Raw genomic sequence first — 19,099 nt, 5'->3', positions numbered from 1 at the left:
GTACAGCCACAGCCACTGTCACAGCCACAGCCACAGCCACAGTACAGCCACAGCCACTGTCACAGCCACAGCCACAGTACAGCCACAGCCACTGTCACAGCCACAGCCACAGCCACTGTCACATCCACAGCCACTGTCACAGTCACAGCCACAGTCACAGCCATTGTCACAGCACAGCCACAGCCATAGTCACAGTCACAGCTACAGCTATAGTCACAGCCACTGTCACAGCCACAGCCACTGTCACAGCCACAGCCACTGTCACAGCCACAGTCACAGTCACAGCCACAGCCACTGTCACAGCCACAGCCACTGTCACAGCCACAGTCACAGCCACAGCCACAGCCACTGTCACAGCCACAGTCACAGCCACTGTCACAGCCACAGCCACTGTCACAGCCACAGTCACAGTCACAGCCACAGCCACTGTCACAGCCACAGTCACAGCCATAGTCACAGTCACAGCCATAGCCATAGCCACAGCCACAGTCACAGCCACTGTCACAGCCACAGCCACAGTACAACCACAGCCACAGCCACAGCCACAGGACAGCCACAGTACAACCACAGCCACAGCCACAGCCACAGCCACAGGACAGCCACAGTCACAGCCACAGCACAGCCATAGTCACAGCCATAGCCACAGCCCAGCCACTTGGCCCTACATTTCCTATTACCCCCAGGACTGCCTCTCATGCCACCAGTGCCTAACACAATTTAACAAAGCTAAAGCCTGTCGGCTCTTCCCCAGAACCCCTTGCCTACACACACACACACACACACACACACACACACACACACACACACACACACACACACACACACTTTACATAGACATTTATGTATAAAGGACATCCAGACTGCTAAGCATCAGCCTGACTCCATGCACAACTCACAGGATCACTCACTGTGTCCTTTGCTGCCACTGATCCCACCCCATCCCCATCATAACTTAAAGTCCCTTGTATGCCAGCCATAGATGTGACACTGAATAGCCTGCCTGCTGCCTCAGCACTCACAGGCCTCTCCCAGCATTCCTGCCACTCCTTCCCCACCTCGCTGCTCCAAAAGGCCACCGGCCCCTTCCCCACCCCACCCCCTCTGCTGGGACAGACATTATCCCACAGGAATGGGCTTCTAAATCAGCTATGGTGCCCACACTTGCCTCCAGGATCCCATGAGGCATTGCAAGTCTGCAGCAAAGCTGTAAAGGCCAGGCCTGAGCTGCCCTATCCAGGCCCTCACCACTGTCATGCCTGCTTCAACCTGGCAGCACCCTGAAACCTGTCCCAGGAACCCAGGAAACTGCTTCTTCCAGCAACTCTGACCTCCTCTTTTTGTTATTGTTGTTGTTTTGTTCTTTTGAGACAGGGTCTCACTGTGTAGCTCTGGCTGGTCTGGAACTTGCTATGTAGACCAGGCTGCCCTCGATTTCACAAAGATCCAAATGTCTCTATGCTGGGATTAAAAGCATGTGCCCCCAAGCCCCCACACTTACCTCTATTCATTCCTCTTCTCCGGTCCCTTCTCGGGACTCCCATAGGTGGCTCCTCTGAGCACAGGTGGGAACTATGACCACTCCCCTCCAAGAGAGGAAGCCTCCTCAGTGATGCTGAGAGAAACGAGGATGGCAGACTGGGTGATGGTGCCCAAAAGCTACAAAGAGGCCAGGGAAAGTAGTTCCAGGCTCACCCCTGTCTGGGAAGCTATCAGTAACCCGGGTCTATGGAACCCAGGAGACGGCTGAAGGTGCCTTCCCCAGGGGAGAGGCATGGGGTTTCTTCAGCACATTTCAAAACATGCCTCAGGGGTGCTCAAACTGGGGGAGCGAGGCAGACAGCACTGGAGACGTGCCCTCCCCTTCCCTCCCAGAACACCATGCGACATTCCACATCTAATGTCCTGTGTGCCCCTGCGTATGGACCAGATGGCCTGCCACTGCAGTCCAGGATCCATGGGGTCATCTCGTCTAGTAGATGGCATCTTATCTCAGAGATGCTACTCAGGTGGCAGGAGGTGCGCCAGGAGTCACAAAGCTGAATCCCGTTCACATGGCAACCTTCCACACCCTGGCCTTCTCCAAAAACAAGGAATGGCCCCAGACCCTGCGCATGGCATCGGCTCAGGCAGCCACCCAGACCTGCAATGCCATGGCATCCGCCGGGAGGTCTCTAGGGCCAGGACTTGGGTACGGTAGGGAAACACTCCAGCTAGAGGACAGTGAGGTCAGCAGCCTATACCCAATGATGCAGGCCCTTCAGCTGGAAGACAGATGAAGCCTGAAGATGGTACAGCACCACCTACTGAACAGCATCTGGCTGGCCAAGGGCCTCTCCTCCCCAAAACCCACAGCAGGACCTCTGGCAAAACGAGAAAAGGGAAGAGAGGAGCGAGGGTGCTGAATGCAGACCATCCAAGGCGCTCTCCTGTGCTTTACTCTGAGCACCTGAGAGACCCATCAACTAACTCTGAATCCCCTGAAATAAAACAAGAAATGCCAGATGTAAGGAGACTCTTTAATCAAAAAGAACAGACATCAGCAGACAGACACCCGAGCACAGACTCTACTCAGTGTGTGCCTTACTCCCAGGCACCCCCCTCAAGAAGGAGGCCCACGCCTCACCTGCAGGGCAGGTGTCTGTGAAGGGCTGACCAATCCCCAGCTCCAGGCCACACTGGACAGAGAGCCATGAGGGATCACACAGGAGACAGGCAGATCTGCAGGTGACATGTGGCTCCTAATGACTCCATTCCCCAGTCCCCAGGCTGTCCTTCCTGTCCAATAGAGGATGTACTCAGTCTCCCAGTCAGAAGGGCTCAGGGTTCCACATCTTCCAGATGACCTTGCCTGCCCCCTCTGCTCAAGTGTACACAGGGGTCAGGGTCAGGACCTTGGCTGGGGTCAAGGCTGAACAAGACTCTGACAAGAAATGGCTAGAGACTAGGGAGGCCGGCCTGGGGAGTGTGGGGCTCAGCAACAGACGACATCCACCCTCGGTACACAAACGAACTGTGTCACTCTCTTCCACCAGCCCACTCGCGTGGTCGGTCTGAGCTCCATCAGGCAGCAGACTACACAGCAAGGACCACAGCAGCCTGGGCAGGAGAAGTCTGCCATGACCAGGGAGGGTGTGGCCAAAGCAGGCCAAACAGAGGAAGTGTCCGCCAGCCCTCGAAGCTCTGGGCAGCATCCTTCCAGCTTCTCCAGGCACGGCCTTCCCTCTGGCGGAAGTTCACAGCAGCTGGTCCGTGCGCTTGCTGCGCCACACCACCAGGCCAGCCATGGCCACGGTCAGCACGACGGGCACTGCGATCAGCGGGATGAGCACTTCGTCTGGGGGATCTTCCCAGTGGGCCCTGTCCACGGTGCAGTTGGAGAAGAACTGCCGGTGGACGCCCGTGATGAAGCTCTGGGCCAGCGGGTTGGGCCAGTAGCAGCCCACGAGAGTGCTCTCCAGCTCGGTGCAATTAGTGAAGCTCTCATAGTACCTGTGGAGGCAGAAGGTAAGACCACACCTGCCCTGCCCCGGGACCCAACAGACAGGCAGGGAATGGTCTGGGCTCCGCCCTGTTGGCCACCTACCCAAACTGTGGCCTTAGATGTCACCTCCAACTGGGTCATTTGTAACTGTGGCCTTTTCTCCATGTCGGTTCCCTACACCTGTGACCATCACCTGATTCCCTGGAGCTGTAAGCTCCCAGGGCCCATGATGTCTGTTCAGCAACAGGCCTCCCCAACACTGTACAGGTCTCCCCAAAAGACATGGAGCCCGGGCCCACAGCCACAAGGACCTGTAAGGCCCTCGTCATCAGAGCATCCTGAAGGCCTGAGAAAAGAGTCTGCTTGAGGCCAGAGCCAGCTTCCTCCCAACCAAATCAATCTGCTCTCACATGCCAGGTGACCTATGAGGCCCAGCCTCGGCCTGTCTGACGAGGCAAAGTTGCCCTCTGCCCCATCTGACAGGATGCAAGGGAACTGCTCATATGAACAAACATGGGAGAGACTCCCAGAGAACCTCCTACGATAGGCCTCATCTATCCTACCAGACTTCCACTGTAGCCACGGGCAACAGCTTCCAGGATCCAGAGTTCAGCCTGATGTATGTCAGGATTTCCAAGTACCCCCCTAGTCCAGGATGCAGTGAGCAGCCCCTGGAGGTGGTGACCTCCCTGCTACTGAGGTCTTGGAGGCCAAGGTCAGCTAAAGAGGTTGTGGAGGAAGCCGAGAGGATGGATGTCTGCCTAAAGCAGCAGCTCTACCCAGGATAGCACTTTCCCAGGTCTGTTCAGATGAAGGACACAGGAGAAAGAGGATCCTGGCTCAGTCTCCCATGGGATCAGGGCGAGGGCCACCTCCTCCTTCCTGTGCTGTTCCAGGAAGGAGTAGGGGCTTCCCCATTAACAGGAAGGAGCTACTTCCAACAAGCTGCTTCAAAAAAAAAATCATTGCAATCTGAATTTCCAGAAGCATCAGAAAAAGGATGGAGAGTGGGAGGGGCGGACTAGCAGGGTCCCAGGTCCTATGTGTCTACTCCTCCTGGGCAGGGTCCTGGAGCCTGCTCATCCAACCAGATTCCTGACTCACACAGGCTGGCTCTCAAAGCCCAAACCACATACCTGTGGCCTCCAAGGTAACCTTCACAAGGAAGACCTAGAAGCAAAGAGGCCCAGAATCCTTGTCCAGTCTCAGAGGCCCCACTGGGCTTCACTCTTAATGCAGCCCTGGAGATGCCTAGGTTCTCAGGACATCTGGAACAGGGAGTCATAAACACCCCAGAAAAACCTTTTGCCTCATCTCTATGTGTGTTGAGAACCACATGCTATGACCCCCACGTTTCCAAGGCCTTTCTACTGAACTGCCCCGAAATACCACCCACAACAATTGTCCTCGCAGCTCCGTATGGTTAAGTCAGGCAGACCCCAGAAGCCCCTACAGCCCAGGGCGGTGTGTAGACAAAGCTAGGTGAGGACTGTGGGAGGGCTGTGGGTGGATGTCCCTAGGACCATGAGCTTCCGCTCATGTATGAGAGGGGCCAAAGGGTAAGGCTAAGTGAGTGCAAACAGCACAGCGGCTGGGCCCCATGACCAGCAGGGCACTCACACGATGAACTCGGATAGGTTGCACCACTTCCAGACATCCACCTTGTGCATCACGTCAGCGAAGGCTTTCCCACAGCGGGGCAACCTCTCCAGCATTCCTGTCTCATTGCAGCCGCACACTTGGGCACACTCACCTGGAGGGAACAACAGTGAGATGCTCAGGGAACTCTGACAAGCACAGACTCCGCTCCTGTGCCACCACAGGCCAGTGTCTTCCCTCAACCCTGACCCTGAGGTAAAACAAGTATGTCTCCACTTGACCACAGCAGTGGCACAAGGAGGGAGCCATAGGGAAGCCCTGGGCCAGAGGCCTCCGGAGTGGGCAGAGGTCTTGGGCATATCCAAGAGCCTCCAGCTCCAGCTCAGTGGCCCAGGGTGCCTGCAATGGTCCTGAGAAAGGCTCTGAGCTGGTATGGACCTCCCACTCCTGTCATAACCTGCTCTAATTCTGGGACTCCTGAGGTTGAGGCCCCATGGGGACTCATGTTCCCAACAACAAGAGGGTCCATGGAATTCTCGGGCCTGACACTGCTTGTCACCCCAGGATTTCACCACGCCCTACCCTCTACCTCACACCTTCATTCTATATGCATGTTCCTAACAGGGACCAGAAATGTCTTACTTTCCACCAATCAACGCCATCTTGTTCTCCAGAGCTTGCCCACACCATGGCCATCCTATTTCCAGGTGGCATAACTACGCTGCGTCTAAACTTCCTCCATCTAGCCCCAATTTTGTTCCCATCATATAACCAAGGGAAACACAGCGCTGTGTGGCTTGGTGGGCGGTGTACAGATTCCCTGCCAACTGTATACGGGTGTGTACAACCCTGCTGTGTCCTGAAGAGAATGGGGGATGTCTGGGAGGTTTATAGCCCTACTCTATGTGTGTGTGTCTGTGTGTGTCTGAGTGATGTGTGTCTATGGGTCTATGTGAGTGGTGTGTGTATGTGTGTGTGTGTGTGTGTGTGTGTGTGTGTGTGTTTGTGTGGTGTGTGTGTGTATGTGTGTGTGATGTTCTGAGTAGGCAACCCTCCTGTCTACATCCTGGGGTGTGGTGTATGACCCAGATCTGTGCCCTAAAAACTAGTGAAGGGCTGGAGGAGACAAGTTCCTGCTTGGAATGGGATAGACTTGGCTATACCAATTATCAGCTCAGCCTCAGTTTCCCCATCTCTAAACAAGGTAAATGTCCACAAGGCTCTTGAACGGTACCCACAGCAGTCATGTTTAAGATTTACTGCAGATATGCCGGGCGGTGGTGGCGCACGCCTTTAATCCCAGCACTGGGGAGGCAGAGGAAGTGGATCTCTGTGAGTTCGAGGCCAGCCTGGGCTACCAAGTGAGTCCCAGGAAAGGCGCAAAGCTACACAGAGAAACCCTGTCTCGAAAAACCAAAAAAAAAAAAAAAAAAGATTTACTGCAGATGTGGCAAATGCTCACTCGTTTCCCTCACTTAACAAAATCTGGTGGGATTGTAATAGATACATGGTATACTCTGAGAGGTCAGCCAAGCCTGTCGGGGTCCCACATTCTCACATGTGCAGCTCACACTGGGCACTGAGCGCTGCTAATTAAACCACCTAAAGGAACAGCAAGTCCAGACCTAAGCATTTTCTGGTGCAGTGGCCCATCAGATTTCAGAAGGTAAGCCACAGTCCTCTCAGTCCTCACGGAGAGAAGCCCCAAGGGGCCCTAGGCTCACAGACAAGAGTCTGCCCCACCTACGGCAGGAAGCCTGGCAGTCTGGCTCAGGGCAGGCTCTATAGCTCACCTTGTGAATGGCCCCAAGACTACACAATATTCTAGGGACAGATAAGTAACAAGAGTGAATGAGGCAAGAATGTGAAGAGTGAGCAGGGGTGAGGCCCTCAGGTGACCTTGGCATTCTCGTGGTAAAGGGACCACACACCCGCAGAAAGCAAAGTCGCCTTCCTCCACACCCACAGGGAACACCAACACTGCCTGGAAGCCAGAGAACAGGACACAAAAGGACCTCCCAGCTGCCTGGGACCTGGATGCCCAGACTTGGAATGCCTTTTTCCTTCTGTGCTTGTATGAGAAAGATGGGAAATGTTCCCTGAACCACTGGGGCCTTGTGAGCTCAGGGGCCTGAGCACTGCTTCCAGACTGAGCAGTAGCTGACCCGTGAGCCATTATGCTCAAGGCAGAATCCTAAAAATCCCAGCTCAAAATAAAGTGTCACTCATCCCTAGTGGCCAGCCTGGGACACTGGACAAGACCTTATCTCTGAATGAATCAATGAATAAATGGATGAATGAATAATCAGATCAGCAAGCTGGGGCGGGGGGGGGGAGAACTCAAATTACTAAATCAAGAATGAAAGAGAGGCATGTGATGCCACACTCCTGTAAATCCAGCACTCAAGAGACAGCATCAGACAGATCTCTGGGAGTTCTGAGCCAGCCTGGTCTACATAGTGAGCTGCAGGCCCCTCAGGGCTACAAAGTGACATCTTGTCTCAAAAAAAAAAAAAAAGGAAGAAAGAAAGAAAGAAAGAAAAGGATAAAAGAGGGGGCGTTGGTACATCACCACCCATCTTCCAAAACAAAAAGGATCATAAGCAAATACTACAAACATCCACGTGATAAGAAACGAAATGAGAAAACTCCAGTAAGACAGTGTTACGGGTTAAACAGTGTGGGGAAGGTGTGGGTATGTTGAAGTCTTGGCTCTTAGCACCTCAGAATGCGGCCTTATTTGGAAAATAGGATCTTTGCAGAAGTAGCCAACTTACACTGAGTCCATTTGGGTGGGCCCTAGTCCACGTGAGCAATACTCTCACAAAAAAGGGACCCTGGGACACTGGCAAACACACAGAGGGACGACGATGTGAAGTCACACCGAGAGAGGCGGGTCATACGAAGGCAAAGGCAGAGATCGGAACAAAGTCGCCGCCGCCACGGTGCAAAGAACGCTTGGGGCCGCCAGAAGCCAGGCAGAGGCAATGAGAGAGCATGTCCCCGCTGCGGTACAGAACGAAGAGAAACATCTGCTGTTTCCAGTCACTTGGTTTATGATTCTTAGTGACAGCTGTAAGACACTATTAAAGATACAAACCTCTGGAACTCACTCAAGGAGAAATGGGGATCTGAGAAGAACCAGAGCGGGTAATGGGACTGAGAACTAAAACCGTCTGTAAAAATAACCCCAGGCCCAGGGGCTGAACTCGGTAAGTCTACCAAGTGTTTAGAGCATCGACAGAAACCATCCACAAACTTCAGACAACAGAAGAACAGGAAATCCTGACTTCTCCACTTCCTTACTCATTCTGTGAGGCCCGTTTTACCTTGACAGCAAAAGCCAAAGTCATTCCTAGGAAGAAAGCAATACCTCTTAGGAATACAGATGCAAAAAACCTTCAATAAACACTAGCTGTGCAAGTTCAGCAACACACAAAAATGAATACACACCATGGCTAAGGGGAGTTTTCCTAGAGACGCAACGGTGGTTCAACATACAGAAATCAGTGCAGCGTGCCACACTGGCAGACGGAGGGTGAGGGGACCACGTGGCTCAGAAAAAACATCTGAAAAAATAAAATGTCGCCGGCCGGTAGTGGCACAGGCCTCTAATCCCAGCACTCAAGAGGGAGAGCCAGGCAGATCTCTGTGAGTTCAAGGCCAGCCTGGTCAGTAGAGCGAGATCCAGGACAGGCACCAAAACTACACAGAGAAACCCTGTCTCAGAAAAAAAAAGAAAAAGAAAAGAAAAAAGAAAATGTCCTTTGGCATTTAAATAGATAGATAGATAGATAGATAGATAGATAGATAGATAGATAGATAAATCTGAAAAAGAGAACACCCTTAACACACTAAAGGCCATCCAGGAAAATCTCAGCATTAATACCATACTCAGTGGTAAACGGCTGAAACATTTTCTCCTGAGACCAGGAGAGGACAAAGATGTCTGTTTTCAGCACTTCTATCCAACACAGAACTGGAAGTACAATCCAGAGCAGTGGGCGTCAAAGAGACAAAAGATCCAGATTGGAAAGGGAGACAGGGAAGTATTTGAACCCACAAACGTCATGATCTTCTACGCAGAAGGCTCCAAAGGTGCCATGCAAGAACTGAGAGCGTGATTCCACCAGCTCCGCACAGAAACAGGGACAAACCAACACACAACCAAAGGTACTGGGCTGCAGGGACAGCTCAGCGGTTAAGAGCACAGGCTGCTTTTGTGGAGGATCCGGGTTTGGTTCCCAGCACCTACAGGTGGCTCACAATCATCTGCAACTCCAGTTCTAGGAGATCCAACACCCTCTTCTGGCCTCTCTGGGTATCATACCTGCCCGTGGTGCACATATACACATACAGGCAAAACACTCATACACATAAAAATAATAATAGATCTTCTAAAGGTATTAATAAAAAATCCAGAAATAAAGGAAATAATTTTGATAATAATATAGTCAAAAAGAATTAAATTCTTGGCACTCAATTTACCAATCAAGGCCAAAACCTGTACTCTGAACACTATAAAACATAATATCTATATAAATGGAAAGATAAGCCATGTGCATCAATTGGAGTATTTAATATTAAGATGTTAATACTGGGCTAAAGAGATGGTTCAACTGGTAAAGGCTAGGCTCACAACCAAACATTAAGATGTCAACTATTGTCATGGCTACTATTAATTTTACCATGACAAGATCTTGACCCATCCATAAGAAAAGCCTCTGGGCATACTTGTGATGGATTTTCTTCATTATGTTAACTGACATGAGAATTCCCACCTTAAATGTGGGCGGCACCTTCTGGTGGAGGATCAGATAGAAGAAAACCCTAGGGAAGGAGCGGTTTGTTTTCGCCTGCTTGTCTTTGCCTCTGACTGGCTGAGCTCTCTGCTCTACGGCCACTGCCACTGCTGCCGACACCCTTCACTGCCACCAGAACTGAGGTTCTTCAGCCTTCTAACAGGAACTGAAAACCACGGCTCTCCAGGAATCATCCAGTGCCCAACTGAGCAGCTGCTGGGTTCTCGGCATCTCCAGTATCAACGGTTGGACTGCCCAGACCTTATCCTGAAAGCTGATCTAATAAATCTCCCCTTTAATATACACTCACCCAACTAAATATATATTCATACAATTTGCTCCTCTTGAGAACACTGACTAATTCGGTAACCTAAAAATGCTCTATAGAGCCAATCAATTACTCGAAAGATCACACAAGTCCCCTGCAGGAACTGATGAACTGACCTTCACGTTCTACAAAGTGCCAGCTGGGTGTGGTGGGACACAGCTGTGATCTCAGCACTTGGAAGGTAGAGGCAGGAAGATTGGGGCTCAAGGTCATCTTCAGCTGCATAAAGAGTTCAAGGCCAGCCAAAAACAGACTTGGAAGATGGCTCAGCAAAGTGCTTCTGGAGCCTCAAAGACCCCTTCAGATCCTCAGACCCTCAGCACCAACTTTAAAAAAAGAAAGAAAGAAAGAAAAAGGCAGGTGGCTGGGGAGACGGCCCAAGAGCTCAACAGTTAGAAGCACATGCTGCTCTTGCAGAGGACCTGAGTTCAGTTCCCAGCACCGAGACCAGGCAGCTCTGCAACTCCAGATCCTGCCGTTACAATGCCCTCTTCAGGCCCCTGCACATACACGCACATACGTACACATCCATACAAGATAAATCTTTAAGAAATAAAAACAGTGCATCACAGTGCCATGTGCCTACGACCCCAGACTTGGGGACGTGGACACAGGAAGATCCCTCTGCCTTGCCGGCCAGTCGGTCTCACTGAATTGATTCAAGGAGAGATCCTTTCTCAACAAGGAAGGCAGAGAAGCAGCCAAGGCAGACAGCCAGCGTTAACCTCTGGCTTCCATATATTCCTGTGCACACACACACAAGAAAGGAACAGGAGAAGAAAAAAAGGAAGAAATGTAGGCCCGGGGAGATGGTTCAGCTGGTACAGGGTCTGGCATGCAAACATGAGGACTGAGTTTGGATCTTCAGCACCCACAGAAAAGTCTGGATGGGAAGCCAGGTATGGTGGCACAGGCCTTTCATCCCAGCACTTGGGAGATAATGACAGGCTGATCTCTGTGAGTTCAAGGCCAGTCTGGTCTACATAGTGAGTTCCAGGATTGCCAGAGTTATGTAGAAAAAACCTTTTTTTTTTTTTTTTGAGACAGGGTTTCTCTGTGTAGATTTGGGCCCTGTCCTGGAACTCTCTCTCTCTCTGTAGACTAGGCTGGCCTCAAACTCACAAAGATCCACCTGCCTCTGCATCCCGAGTGCTGGGATTAAAGGTATGCACCACCACCACCACCTGGTGAAAGAGCCTATCTTAAAAAAAAAAAAAAAAAAAAAACTTGGCATGGTACTGTGCCCCTGTAACCCTCACACTACAGCTGGGAAATGTCTGGACATGGCTGGCCAACCGGTCAGGCCAAAGGGTTATCTCTGGTTTCAGTGAGAGACCATGCCTCAGAAAGACAAGGTAGAGGGGTGGAGAGACGGCTCAGCAGTTCACACTGGCTGTTCCAGAGGACCCAGGCTGGATTCCCAGGGCCTACACAGTGGCTCACAACCCTCTGTAATTCTAAGTCCAGAAGTTCTATTGGATAACGTATATTTTGCAACAAAATGTATCTCCAGAGATGAATAGGACCTTTAACAACAATCCTGGTTGGTTTTTGTTGTTGTTGTTGTTGTTTGTTTTGTTTTTTGTCAACTTGACACAAGCCAAGGTCATCTGGGAAGAGGAAAACGCCACTGAGAAAATACCTCCATTAGATTGGTGTGCAGGCAAGTGTGCAGGGCATTTTTGTGATTGATTATTGATGTGGGAGGGCTCAGCCTGCTGTGGGTGATGTCACCTCTGGGCAGGAGGTGGCCCTGGGTTATATAAGAAAGCAAACTGAGTAAGAGAGTAGGTCAGTCAGCAGCATCCCTCCATGGTCTCTGCCTCAGTTCCTGCCTCCAGGTTCCTGTGTTGAGGTCCTGTCCTGACTTCCCTTCATGATGGACTGTGATAGAGACAAGAAAGGCATACAAATCCTTCCCTCCCCGAGAGCTTTTTGGTCATAGTGCTTTATCGCAGCAATAGAACCCTAGTTAAGACAACAGTAGAGGGCTCGATTCAACAAGAGGATCCAACCATCTGAAGCATTCTTGGCTTACTAATGTAAACACGCCAAAACCAAAAAGAGAGACAAGGCAAAAATAACAAATCCACAATTATGTTTGGGAGAATCTGACACCTTTCTCTTAATAATTTAAAGAAGAAATAGATTTGTATAAAGAGTTTATTTTATTTATGTGTGTGTATGTATGTGTATGTGTGTCTATATGAGCATATGCCACACGTGTCCAGGTGCCCTCAGAGGCCAAAAGCAGGTCTCAGATCCTCTGAGGCCGGAGCTCCAGGGGTTGGGAGCTGCCCTGATGTGGGTGCTGGAAATGGAATTTGGGTCCTCTGGAGGAGCAGGAAGTGCTGTTAACTTTTAACTGTTGGGCCATCTCTCTGGTTTGGAGTGGGGGTGGTCATGAAGACTTTGGAAAGTTCTGATGTTTTCATGGGTGTACACTTACAAAGTCTCCTTTAAGATTTGATACCACTGGGGCCCAGCTTCCTATTCATCTCTGCTCCCACAGACTCCAGCTGCTCCCAACGGTAAAGCCCCCCTCCAGGGCCCTGAGGCTGCAGGACGTTCCCTTCACTTCTGTCCGCTCTGTGCGTCTCAGGGTGCTGGCGCCAAGTTCTTCTTTAGAGCTCTAAGCTCTGAAGTGCTTTGAAGGAAACAATTGTTACAAGGTGCCCCAGTTTGCTTATCTGTTGCTGTGGTAAACACTGTTCAAAACCCACTTAGAGGAGGAGATGGTTTATCTTCGCTCACAGGTTCATCATCAAGGGAACCCTAGGCAGGAAGGAAGCTGGAGGAATCATGGGGGAAAGCTGCCTGTGGCTAGCTTCCCCTGGCTTGCTAAACTCCCTCGTGAGTACAACCGAGGCCCACCTGCCTAAGAGTGGCACCGCTCACAGTGGACAAGGGCCTCCTACATCAGCTAGCAATCAAGAAAATGCCCCCACAGATGTGCCCACAGATGTGCCCACCTGATGGAAGCGTTTCCTCGGTGGAGTCCCTTCTTCCCAGGGGTGTCACGCTGGCAACCAAGATTAGCCATCACGTAAAGAAAACCTTTTGAAGGCAAGGCAAAGATATTCCTCCCTGACCTAAGTGGGGGCCACCATAATGATCCCCTCATAAAAACAGAGAGGAAGGGCTCTAAGCCCAACCCTTCTGGATAATTCTATCTGTCAGGGTAAACACATGATCTAGAACAGAACAGTTGACTGAGCACCCAGGCCACAGCCCAGGCCACAGCCCAGGCCTACGGCATGGGTGAGGTAAGAGGACTCAGGAGTCCCCGTTTGCTAAAATCCCTTACGTGTGTGCTCCAGTGCACACACCAGGCTGAGCATGAACAACGGACAATGCACATGCACTCAGGTGTGCCGACCCATCGCCCAGAGGCCTCGGGCAATGCTCATCCTCCTCCAGCACACTGGAGGACTTTAACCTCCCACAAGCCCCAGAAGCTGCCCCATCTGCAGGTCTGAGGGCCAAGCTCCCGGTGTAAGGCATAAAGCAGTGGGCAGCACAGCTCGGCCTGTTCACTTAGGCCTGGATACATTTGATCGTCGGGCCTCAGTGTCTCTGGACCCCACTGCCCCCCACTTCAACCCCTGACCCTTCACCTTCCTCAGTCTACTGATCTCAAGAAAGCATCATTCCTCTTGCCCCCTCCAGTTAAATGATGGGGAGACCAAGGCCCAGAAGTAAAGCTGCTTACCCAGGACCAAACACAGAGTGAGCGTCTGATCTAGGGACATCTAAGGTGCCATCTGTCCCCTGCTCAGCTGCACATGCCCAACCTGATAGTGTAAAGCTATGATGGTAAAGACACACTAGGCTCCTCTCTCCCCCAGACCTTATTCCATAGCATCCTGCATCTGATAGACAGGCTCCCAAGCCTGGGCTCTGAAAGTCCACTTGACGCTTGCCACATCCAGCTCTTGTCTTCATTCCTGGATCTGGCTTTGGTCAGTCCCTCGTGGTATCTTCTCAGTACATTAACACAGGTCCTGACCTCCACCCAATGTCTGGAGAGATGTCAGCCAGGCAAATCCCACCAGTCACACGCTCTGGTAACCCCACGTGCCACTCTTGGCCCTCCTAGACCTGAACGTAAAACAGCTCCCTCAGCCTGCCCTGAGGATCAGCTGTCAGACCACCAAGGCCTCCTCCCTTCCCCCTCCCCAAGCTCCTCTTTTTCTCTTCCGCTCCTTGGTCCTCTTCCCTCGCCGTGTGTCTTTCCTTCTCTTCACTCTGGAAGTCAGGATGAATCAGAATCCTAGGAGGCAGATAACAGATTTCCCTCCCCGCCATCACACACACACACACACACACACACACACACACACACACCCCACAGTCTGGTCAGAACAGGCTTGTTCAGTCCTCTTCTGTGTCTTTACCATCCTCAGCCAAGCGGACCCAACTACATAAAAAGAAGGGGTGAGGAGTCTCTCCCAGCACACCTCTCTCCCAGCCCTGCCTTGAATCTCTGTGTGCCCCAGTTTTCCACATGTTCCGGCATTTTGATATGCCCTCAGAAGCTTTACATACCCCAGAACTGCCCTGTGCCCCAGAAATTCCACAAAGCCAGAACCTCTGTGTGTCCTAGATCTCTCTGTATCCCAGAATCTCTATGCCCCATAACGTTCACATGCTCCAGCATCTCCACACAGCCCAAAATTTCCATGTGCCCCAGATCTCTGAAAATCCCAGTATCTCCAAATACCCCCCAGAATTACAGTGAACTCTAAGATCTTTGCCTGTTCCCAAAATCCATGTTTGTCCCAGAACCCCTCTGGGTACCGCACAGCAAGAGACTGTCCCGTGCAGGTGTAAGGCCAGCCTCAGGCGACCTGCTGACATAACTCCCCCACCTCAGGAGTGTTGTGAAAATGCTCTGGGCCCACCCTAGACAGGCACCTGTGGGTCATAGTCAGTGCCCTCCCAGGGGACCCCACTCTGTCCATTCTGATGCATACAGAGCTTAAAGGGCTTCCAGCACGGCCTGACAACCCACCCAAACACACCGACCCCTAGAATGCCCTAAAAGTGAATCATTGCCACTCAAACTACCAGCTAATCTCTAAAGTTCTCAGGGACTGAATGGAAGTCGAAATCTGTTCTGGATGGTTCCATTAGGAAATAAAGAACATTTAGACCTGTGCGTCTTTTGTCTCAGTGACTTCCAGATGCTGAGAGATGACAAACAGCCGAGCAGATGCATTTCCTAGAGAAAGGCCTTTTGTTGCCATTCATCTGGAAATGAAACCAAAGCACTCTCATCCTCCATGGAATGGGCACAGCCAGACTGGGGCCCAGAGGCCATGGTCCGCGGGGATGCGGGGGGGGGGGGGGGGGGGGGGGGCAGCGGTTTCTGGGCAGTTCTGTCCCCATGCCTATGCTCGGGGCAGTCCTCTCCTATCCCTCCACCCGCATTTCCTTATCTCTAATGGGAGTGGGCCAAATGACTTCCGAGGCAGCTCCAGTGCTAAAAACTCTATGGCTGTGTTTAACAAACCACCTCCTTCAAGACCATAAGTCCCCAGCATTGCTTGCCAGCTAATCAGCTCAAGATCAGTGTGACAGGTGACACACTGACAGGGCACCATTACTTTAACTCATGATAAAAATTGCAGCACCAAGGGCTGGAGAGACAGCTCAATGGTTAAGAGCACTGGCTGCTCTTCCAGAGGTCCTGAGTTCAATTCCCAGCACCCACACAGCAGCTCACAATTATCTGTAATTCCAGTTCCAAGGGATCTGACATCTTCGCACCAATGCATACAAAATAAAGTTTAAAAAAAAAGTGCCAATAAAAGCATTTTTAAAAAATGGCACTACATTCATATTCATGGACACATACACATGTGCACGTACAAATCCCAGGGTGCTTGCTGTCACACTGGTGTGACAGCGTATGTACCAGGCTCATGCCCTGCTTTACCATGAGCATTTCGGCTCCACGGCACAGAGTGATTAGCCTGAACTGAGTCAAGTCAACCAACACAGCAGTACTCCACAGCTGCACTCAGGCTGTAGTTAGGGAAACTGAGGCCAAGAGCCAATAAGTGGACACCTGCTGGACACCTCGTGCCAGAACCCTGGTCAAAGGTATTCCTGTAAAGTTCTTTAGAATTTCAAGGAAGCCCCACAGGCCGAGACCTTTCTTGTTTGGAAATGGTGGCTCTTCTGATGCTGCTGTCTGTGGTGACCAGGCCCCGACTCCGCAGACTAAAGACAGTTCCAGACATTAAGGTGTCAGAGGAGCACAGATGGTTAGTGTTCCTAGGAGCCATGGAGCTCAGCTCCTCCTTTCCAGAAGGTAGACAGAGCTCAGGCCCCACCTTGGCGGGACTGCATGTAATAGTACAGGTTTCACCTCTGACCCTTGGTCTGGCCAGACTCACACCAGCCAGGTGTGTGAGAAGGCTGAACCTGATCTGCCACTAAGCAGCCTGGCCCCTGGATGAGGAGGACAGTGGGAACAAAGCAAGAGAGGATGGTGGCCCTGAGGGACGGTGACCCTGGGAGACCAAGACTACTAATGAGGATTTCACGTGGCTTCTGTCTACGGAGCTTCCCAGTTCCACACTGGAAGCCGTCGGGACAGAGACAGTTTCCTTCAAAATAAACTCAGGACCTTCTTTCCTCTAGACACCAAAATCCCCATCAGAGGAGCCTTGCTTCAGAGGCTTGCCGAAATCCCAAAACAGCACACTGACTTCTGGAGGTGGCCACAGTCCCAGCCCTTCAACACAAAACTCCACCCCAGCCTAGGCACCCACTCTAGAACACGAAGCACAGCCCCCTCTGGACACAGAGACCCCCTCTGAACACAGAGACCTCTTCAAAGGAAGAGACCTAATTGCTGAGTCTGCCCCAGCTTTGTTCCAACTCCCAAACCACATCCCAAGTCATCCACACTGAGAAGGATGCTGCAAACAGGTCCAACTTCACCTTACAGCCAAGGAGGCTGAGCCTGGGGGGAAAACATCCTAGAGGACCCAGGGGCCATGGCCCTGGAGGACAGGCCCCACACACCCTCCTAACAACTTCCTTCCAGCTCCCGTCAGGTACTGAGCTTGCCTGGTCCCTCCAGCACACGGCAAATTCTCCCACCGAAGCCCTTACAGGCACACAGGCACACGTGCATACACATGCCCATATAGGCACACAAACACAATCATGCACACTCGTGGCATGGACACATACATATATTCGTGCACACAAGCATACACACATACACGTGCATGTACCCTCTTTTTTTGTTGTTTGGTTTGTTTTTTGTTTTGTTTTGTTTTTGTTTTTTTTGAGACAGGGTTTCCCTGTGTAGTGGTGGCTGTCCTCTGTAGACCAGGCTGGCCCCAAACTCACAAAGATCTGCCTGCCTCTGCCTCCCTAGTGTTGGAATTAAAGGTGTGCACCATCACCTGACAAAATGTACCCTCTTATTTAGCCTTGAATAATTTCTTCTGTAAAATACTTCATTTTTTTTCTTTTTTAGTATTTCTTTTTTAATAATATTTTTATTCTTTGAATTTTTATATATGTACACCATGTATTTTTTTTATCATATCCACCCTACTTCCTCCATCAAGCTCCCTACAGGCTCCCTCAACATGTCTCCCTACCAACTTTATGCCCTCCCCACCCCTTTCAAGACAAGCTTAATATTTATCTCATTTCTCTTTTGTTGAGAGCAGGGTTTCTTCCTGAGTCCTGTTTTCTCACTGGAAGAGGATCAGGAATTTTAGCCACCCGCACCTGTGCGCCACATGAGCAGGGCAGAATGGGAGGCTCACTACCTCACGAGAGACCCTTCCCTAGGCACCAGGACATCACAGTCCCGCAGGGGACCTTGTGCGTCCCTCACAGTCCAAGGCCATTTCCCGCGGCTCCTCTACCGGTGGAGGAGTCATGAGGACCCTCAGCAAACCTAAGGGGCTGCGCTGGAGTCAGCCTGCGTCCTTTCCAAACTCTGGTAAAAAGGAAAGCTCAGCCTAGGTTTGACGCGGGAAGAGGAGAGTCCTCGTGGGTCCCAAGGTCCCGAGGGGATAGAGTGCCCCCAAGCCAGATGCCTCCTTACCACAAAGCAGCAGTAACAGGGGTAGAAGGTGCAGCGGCCGCGCGGGGGTCTCCATGGCCAACTAGGATGCTCCGGGCTTGCAGCAACACGCAGAGGTAGGAGGCTTGGGGCGGGGCCGGGGCGGGGTGGGGCGGGGCCTCAGTGAGGCTCCATCCCAGGCCTCGCCTCCACCCGCCCCTGACTCCCTCGGAATCCAGACGTAGCCTAGAATCCTCAGCTTTCCTCCGGAGGGGCAGGTGGTGGGGACAGATGTGTGGGGGGCGCGTAGGGCCTGGACTGGAACGGAGGAAGAAAGAGTGGAGTCCAGGGTGATAGGACTAGGGAAGGGGTTCTGACCAGAAGACTGCAGTTTCAGCTGGGGATGAACTGGGTTCAGATCTTAGAGTCAAACTGGGGTGCAAGCTGGGAAAATGATGGGATGCAGCACAGGTTGAGAGAAGGGGACCAGGCAAAAGATAGACAAGAGGCTGTATTTGGAGAAACCTGGGGTTCAGTCTTTCAGGGAGGAGGCCAGTGTCCCTGTGGGACCCCTGTAAGAGAAGCACATAAATTTAAGCAGAGGCAAGTTCGAGAGCCCTGTCTCCAAGGGGCGGGGAAGGGCATGGAGTGGGTTGCTGAGTAGACGGGGAGATGGGGAGCTTGGCTCTCAGGCTCGGGGCGGTGTACACATGCAAACACAGACGGCCACGCCAGAAGCGAACTGAAAGCAGGTCAGTGACGGGGCCCTCAAGAACCTGGCTTCTAGAAGTGTCAGGCGGAAAGAAGAGAGAGGGCCTCAGTTCCTCCCACCACAGGTCACTTAACCA

General features: G+C 51.7%; 1 protein-coding gene across 2 annotated transcripts; it reads right to left on the bottom strand.

Annotated features, from left to right (window-relative positions):
* Nucleotides 1-2,497: 2,497 nt before the first annotated feature.
* Ramp3 (receptor activity modifying protein 3) lies at nucleotides 2,498-18,411 on the bottom strand. 2 transcript variants are annotated; one of them, XM_052734483.1, is made up of 3 exons: nucleotides 18,294-18,411; nucleotides 5,102-5,234; nucleotides 2,498-3,489 (listed from the first exon to the last, which is right to left on the bottom strand). In XM_052734483.1, the coding sequence occupies exons 1-3, from the start codon at nucleotides 18,346-18,348 to the stop codon at nucleotides 3,234-3,236; spliced, it is 444 nt and encodes a 147-aa protein (XP_052590443.1). In that variant the 5' UTR covers nucleotides 18,349-18,411; the 3' UTR covers nucleotides 2,498-3,233. The 2 variants fall into 2 exon arrangements, with proteins under 2 accessions (XP_052590443.1, XP_052590444.1); XM_052734484.1 differs by lacking the exons at nucleotides 5,102-5,234; nucleotides 18,294-18,411 and adding an exon at nucleotides 4,618-5,095.
* Nucleotides 18,412-19,099: the final 688 nt, after the last annotated feature.

Source organism: Peromyscus californicus, unplaced genomic scaffold, assembly GCF_007827085.1.
Source record: "Peromyscus californicus insignis strain IS unplaced genomic scaffold, ASM782708v3 Scaffold_13__1_contigs__length_99412109, whole genome shotgun sequence".
Taxonomy (NCBI): domain Eukaryota; kingdom Metazoa; phylum Chordata; class Mammalia; order Rodentia; family Cricetidae; genus Peromyscus; species Peromyscus californicus.
Note: the sequence above shows the minus strand (reverse complement) of the source record. Positions and strands in the feature narration are given on the sequence as shown.

What these genes read in the sequence shown, in the direction of transcription:
- Ramp3 (XM_052734483.1), bottom strand. Translation starts at nt 18,348, where the DNA reads ATGGAGACCCCCGCGCGGCCGCTGCACCTTCTACCCCTGTTACTGCTG. An exon ending in CCTGTTACTGCTGCTTTGTG is followed by an intron (nt 5,235 to 18,293) that starts GTAAGGAGGCAT and finishes TGTTCCCTCCAG; the next exon opens with GTGAGTGTGCCCAAGTGTGC. An exon ending in AACCTATCCGAGTTCATCGT is followed by an intron (nt 3,490 to 5,101) that starts GTGAGTGCCCTG and finishes CTGCCTCCACAG; the next exon opens with GTACTATGAGAGCTTCACTA.